General features: G+C 46.1%; 1 protein-coding gene across 2 annotated transcripts in view; it reads right to left on the reverse strand.

Annotated features, from left to right (window-relative positions):
• BMPER (BMP binding endothelial regulator) overlaps positions 1-6,599 on the reverse strand; it is a 146,174-nt gene extending 139,575 nt beyond the window's left edge. The window contains exons 1-2 of one of the 2 annotated variants that reach the window (XM_039715226.1): positions 5,753-6,599; positions 4,872-4,957 (exon numbers count right to left, since the gene is read on the reverse strand). In XM_039715226.1, coding sequence (XP_039571160.1) covers positions 4,872-4,957; positions 5,753-5,867 — 201 coding nt within the window. In that variant the 5' untranslated portion in view covers positions 5,868-6,599. Of the gene's footprint in view, positions 1-4,871; positions 4,958-5,181; positions 5,283-5,752 lie in introns of those variants that run through there. The other variant, XM_039715227.1, reaches the window with a different exon arrangement.
• Positions 6,600-6,702: the final 103 nt, after the last annotated feature.

The raw sequence follows: 6,702 nt of genomic DNA on the forward strand, positions 1-6,702 counted from the left end.
AAATGTGCTAGGCTTTCATATTTATGGAGCCTTATTTGGTTCTACTAACAGAAATTTACTTATGCCTCTACTACCTTCAGCCCAAAACTTACACATATAACAGAGAAAGATCTGAAAGTGTCATACACAACATGTTTGGGCTCCTCAAACTCACAAAATGTGCAAATTGTTCCTATGGATTTATTTAAAAAAATCATTTTTCCACAGATGTGGGAGGATAATTTTAGAAGATCATTTTTGCATTAATCATTTGCAGTCTTAAAGCATTTAATAACGGGAATCAATTTCTCAAAGTGAGTCAATATAACTCCATTATGAATACCATCCAGATTATGTATTTTTACCTATAATCATCGTTACCAATTCAGACTAGTTCCCTGAAGCACAATTTTTTTTTCACTAATCTTCACTACTTTCACTAATCTTTCACTACTTTGATTTTCAGAAGCCAACAAGACTTAAGACATTGTTACTGTTGACCATTAAGCATGACACAATGTCACAATCATATGTTCTCCAATGTTTTTTGTACTGTCAGGGGCCACACCATTATCTGAAATAACAGTTTCCTTTTTTTGGACAATTTTTATTCATAGGGTTGTTTAACTTACTGCCCATAACATACAGCATTTCCTTTCAGCGTCTACCTTCATTTGATACCCAGCTTGGTGCAGCTGAGAGCATTTCCTATCCTTTCACCAGAAAAATCTTTAGCTATAAACACAGTTGCAATGGGATGCTCAGCCATGGCACGATCAGAAAAACAATTTTCCAGTGCAACTTCTGTGTATCTGTTTTACCCATCAGCTCTAAGTACTTTCTCCAGTGTCTGTGTTTAACAGCAAATAAGGTGAATGCATTTGAAAGCAGGTACTTTCAGTTGCCTTCAGCCTTCTTTGCCCTTTTCCAGCATCTCAGATCCTATGGAAAACAAGGTCGGATGTTTTATTTCCGGAGGCAGTGCATCTCCGAGGAGATGCAGAGCCACAAGACATTCAGAGTGGAAGTGGGCAGAGCACCAAAGCACTCTGGCTCTAACAGCGTTTTGCAGAGAGCAACAGCAAGTCGTAAAGCATACTTCCCCAAACCTCTGGATCATGAAGACAGCTTTAATTTGTCTTTTGCCCATCCATGTCTCAGAAAAAGCTCAGGAGAGCAGACATACCAAAAACATGGCATCTGTGCAGCCTGCCTGTTGCCAGAGAGACACGAAAGAAAAGGAGTATGTTCAGATTGTGACTGTGTCACCCACATCCTCTTGTAAAGTGGAAGTGCATGAAGTAAAAAGCAATGCCTTTGTAGTCAAACCATTAGACCAGGAGTTAGGAGACCTGAGCTTTCATCAGTCCTACAAGAAATTCCTTGTGGATAAACCACATTCTGTTCTTTGACTTTGATCTTTTTCTCTAAAAGGACAAAAACAAAATGGCCATTTGTTGCAGTCAGCTGTAATAATGACAAGTTCTTTGGAGATCAAATTCACTCATGTTTATGCCATTGCTAAAGTGTGGTAATTGTAAAAGTTCACATTGAAACTTTTGTCTTAGAGGTATTAAAAATTACCATTTTTATGGCATTACTAAGACCATTAAGTAGGAAAATATAAATTATTAATTTGGGAACTTGATATTTTACCCATAGAGGTTTATTCAGCTGATAGCACTTGCATGCAGAGCATTACGGTGTTCATGTACACACACACCTACACAACCTTAGTCTTACCTGTTTCCTTATATCAAAAGCCAGCATCAAAGGTGTTACATGTACTCCAACATTTCATTTTGACAAGCAGGGACATCCAAAGCAGAGCTATCCCACTGTGGGTGCAGTGCCTTTTTATTAGAAAGCATTACCTATAGTTCAGAAGTGAATGGCTTACCACACACCATATATGAAACTTCCAGCACATGACCCTCTATGTGAACTTCTGTATCACCTCAGCTTCTCTTTCCACATGTTAGAGCAAGTGCTCAAGAATTAGCAAATCTGGTTTGGTAGCTAAACTTGGCTATCTCTAGGACATCCCCACCAACATCCCTCTTGTATTCAAGATTCAGGAGTTTGTGTTATCAATAAAATTCAAAAACAAGAGATAGATGCTTCTACCAAAAAGACAGCAGTCTGTGCTCTATCTGCTTTGTTTCTGCTCACGTTCCTACCATGAAAATCAGTCCACCCTGTCTCTGCTAATCAATGAGAAAAGAAAACTTTTGGTTTTGGTCTTCCTGCCAAGACTTTCCAGTGGTGTAAAAGGAATTGATTTTGTAATTGCTCTTTGCAGTCTTCATTTCATTATTGCAACTTACTCATTATCCATGAGCTTCCAATGTTTACCACATTTTCTCCTAGAGCACTACCTGTTGCATTACCCTCCAAAATGATTCAGCCTATTAAGAGAAAGCCAGAGATCATTTTGCTTGTGCTGCTTCTTGTTCCTTCTTACTAGGATGCACCCGCATGCTCCACAGGACAGTCTGCAAAGCTCTGTCAAACACCTGACAATACAGTTCCTGCATTTCAGTTCTGTGTCCTCTAATCTGTGAGATGGCCAAAGTCCTGGAAGGGGGTTAATAGAATCATAGAATGGTTTGGATTAGGGGGACCCCAAAGACCACCTAGTTCCAGGCCCCTCACCATGGACAGGGATGCCACCCATTAGATCATGTTGTACAGGACCCCCATCCCTCGCCTTGGACATTGCCAGGGATGGGGCATCCACTGTTATTTAGATATTCCTCTTCATCCCAGCTGTTCAGATTTCCATAACTTGTGTTGTTATTTATGGCAGCCTGTGGTCATGGAAATGCATCACCACTAAGGCAGACATGCCATAATCCAACCTGCAATTCCAGTGACTTTCTTTAGTGGTGTTTTTAATATAAGTGCCCTCTGTTGAATTTTCTGTCATCTCCTAAGCAGCAACTGCTTCCTTTCTGTAACAGCTGATCAAGCTCTCTTTTTAATTGCTCACTTCTTACAGTATGAACATCCATCAGGTTTGCCCTTGAAGAGTATGATCACTCTTCCAGAAAAAGTTCCTTACTGAATTGTTATTAAACAATCAATATTTCTAGTTGAATGTAAGGCAATCTGGTTTTCTATTCCCTCCTGGTTACAAATCACCCCATTTTTTCTTTTGTTTCCTCTTTCCCCAGACCTCTTAAAATTGATCTTTTCCCTTGTGGCAGGCCTAAACAAAGATTTCAGCAATGGGCAGTCCAATAAGTCAATGCTTTGGATGTCGCACAGCACTAAAGCCAGTATCTCCAGACTGGCTTCCATCTCCTCCACCAAGTCTCCCAGCTTCCAAGTCAAGAAACAGAGATTGCATTTTTCCTTTGGCAGAAATAAAACCGAGTGTAGCCAGGGCAGGTAACTGCAGTAACTCACCAGGCATCTGTGTGCTTAATAAAACATAGTGTTCTCCTGGCACAGAAGGGAGCCAAATGCCCTCAGCTGCCATTTCACTAAAGTAAGCCCTGCAAACCACAGGGATTTAGAGTTCTTACATCCAATGCTTTTTGCAGTTCTTCATGCTCACACACTAAAAGGGTGCTCATTGATTTAATAAAGCCAAGGTCTAGAGAGATCTATAAATACAAGTGTTTTACCCTCATGCATTATTGCCCTGATGCCCAAGACTGAACTTCTGCTCTTTCACAGATAAATTGCTTCCTCGCTGGTTAACACCAGCTTCCATTAGCAAAAGTGGTGGCAGACATATTTGGGAAGGTGACCCATGATAAAACACAGCTTCGTCTCTCTTTCTGTTTTCCCTTTGATTTCTTTACTCGGCACATCCCATGCTCCTCTTTTTCCCACCCGACTCTGCTCAGAAGAAATCAATAAGGTATTCCTTATCAGTATTACCTAAAAAGTTATCAATTATCTCACCTAAAATCTACTAAACTCAGTGCAGTGACAGATATCAACCTCAAGGGGTTCAAGATTATCTTGATCCTGCAATTGTCAAAACTGTCTTCTAAAAGGCAGTCTGAAACAATTCTTCACATCTTTTATAGGCTTACAATAATATTAATAGCAATAATATTAGGGGGAGAGGGTGTTTTGATATCTCAGTCCTAAAGTAGAACATGTTTTGTACATTCAGCTACTCTGTAAATTCCAAAATGTAAAACAGAGCTTTCTAGCCTATACTTTTCTTCGCATTCAACGGCAAATTAAGGTTTATGGCTTTTATTTAAAAATATCATAGGAAGTTTTATTTAGAATGACTGTTTTACAATAACTCCTAGGCCTTGCCTTGTCCAGCTGAACTGCTCCCAAAAATGCTTAACTCTGAAACAGAACAAGGAAGCAGAATGTGTCTCCTCAAAATGTGTATCAGCTAACAACACTGTTAACTGCTGAACTCCCAGCACAGCAGGCAAAGCACTCTGATGAAAGCATCACTTGTCCTTTCACTGTCATGTTATTACAGCACATACAGTCGCGTTGCACCCTTGTGGAGTTCCTCACCCACTGGAATTGTGACAGAGACCAGGTGGGAGCCCAAAGCAGCAGAGTTTCCAAACCTTACCTTTCCTTCTTTTTGCTGAGCTACAAGCAAAGGCTTCTGGGTGCACCCCCAACTCTGTGAAAGCTCTCCCCACAAATTCACATGGTAAACAAGGTTTCACAACATCCTGAAATATACTCATGTACAACTTTGTGCCCAGGTTTTAAAGTCAAAGAAATGATTGCCAGATCATGTATTGGGTTACTTTCAATTAGCTCAGCTCTGAGATAACCTTGTGTTACATAAAGGCAACAGAGTCACCCAAGATTTGATTATCTGAAACATTCCCCTCTCTATGCAGTTACATTTAGTACACGTCTGGATGTTCTTACTAGCTGAAATACACACTTACCAGGCAAACACACATTATACAGGGGTTGTCTGTGATAAAAGGTATCTGCAAAATTTCCCCTTCATTTTCACATTTTGCAACCGATCCTGAAATAGAAATGAAAATTTTAAAATACTAGCATATTTCATTTCACCCTGACAGTTTTGGAAACTATCCTCGTCACACTCATGTTTAACCCTTGCTCCATTCCTAGCCCTCGATTTTAAACCCTTTAGTAATTTGCCCGATTTAATCAGGCAAGGACATTCAGCATTTCTGCAAGACTCTAAAGAGAGCAAGGAAATAAGTGGCCTTTTAGTGCTGCACAAACCTAGACTTTCTTTGTGCTCCAGTTATAGCAAAGAAGGACGCTTTTTCTTCTCTCAGATGACGTGTGGAGAATAACGAGTACTCCATGCAAAGCAGGATACGTCTATAACGATAGATGCAGAGCTCCCCGAAATCAGCAGAAAGCTGTCCATTGCACTCTGAGGACTTGGACCAGCGCAAGCCCTTAACCAAGCATCCTTTTAATGCACTGCAACCACTTGGCAAATGAGTCAAAATTAGCAGGCTGACTGTCAAACGGAATCAAATTAGGAAACCCTTAACAGCCCTAATGCTGATTAGTCGGTATTCTGTCATGCTGGAATCACTCCTCAAAGTCTAATGGCTCCTCGCTTGCGCTAGAATTTGATTCTGCCTTTCGGTCCATGCCCCAGATCTCAGGAAGATAAAACCCTCGAGGGGAAACGGGGAGAATGGAGCGGGGGAAGAAAAGGAACAAGAAAACCATTTGTGGGGGGGAGCGCGGCACGGTGGCTGTGCTCACCTGCCCCAGCCCTCGCGGGTACACCTGGGGCCGCCCTTCCCTCGCAATGCCACCCGGCGCAGCCCCGTACCTGTGAGCAGGGAGGAGGCCGGCGCCCCGGGCAGGCACAGGACGCCCAGCAGGACGGCGGCGGAGGCCGGGCAGAGGCGCGGGGCGGCCGGCCGGCCCCCGCCGAGCCGCGGCATCGTCCCGGGGGTGCCGCTGCCCACCCGCCGGCTGCGGGGCAGCGTCCGGGACGCGCCGTCGGGTGGCGGAGCCCGCCCACCCCGGCACGCCCGCCCCAGCACCGACCCCCGGTGGCGAGCGGGACGGGAGACCGCGGCCCGCCGGGGAGTCCCACCCCACGGCGGCACCGGGGGAGGGGACTGTGGGTGCGGGGAAAGCAGCTGTCAGCGCCTGCCCCTGGGCCCCGCACCCCCTCTTTCCATCACCCCCCTCCCTTGCCCGCATCCCTTCTTATACCTTCCTCTCCCCATAGTCCCTCCTCCGGCACCCCCCGGCCCCCATGCCTCCCTCCCCCCCGGCGCACACACGCACAGACAGGCTGCCAGCCCCAGACCCCGTTTCCCTGCCGGGAGATGCCCGGCCACTCCCTCCCTGGCCCCGCCGAGCACCTCCCGGCCCGCGGCGGCGTCGGGGGGCTGCGCCCGCGGCCGCTCTGCGGAGGGGCGGGGGAAAGGGAGAGGATCGGGCAGAAGAGGAGGAAAGAAGAAGAGGAGGAAAAGGTAGAAGAGGAGTAGCAGGGGAGGAAACGCGGATCCTCGGACAGGGCCGGGGTACCTGGGCAGAGCGCGGCGCCTCCGGCGGGCTCGTTCCCGGCTTGTGCCAGCGCCCTTCGTGCTGCGGGCAGGTTTTGCCAGCCGCCAGCGAGCGGCGAGAGGGAAGGAGGGAAAGAAGGAAGGAAGGGAGGGAGGGACGGAGCGAGGGGTCGGAGGCTGTCCGCCGGGAGCTCCGCGCTGTGGCTCCGCTCCCCGCTGCCCGCCCGCCCGGGGCCGCCGGTCCCCCCTCCCTCCCTCCCCG

Source organism: Passer montanus, unplaced genomic scaffold, assembly GCF_014805655.1.
Source record: "Passer montanus isolate IOZ18808 unplaced genomic scaffold, ASM1480565v1 scaffold32, whole genome shotgun sequence".
NCBI classification, from domain to species: Eukaryota; Metazoa; Chordata; class Aves; order Passeriformes; family Passeridae; genus Passer; species Passer montanus.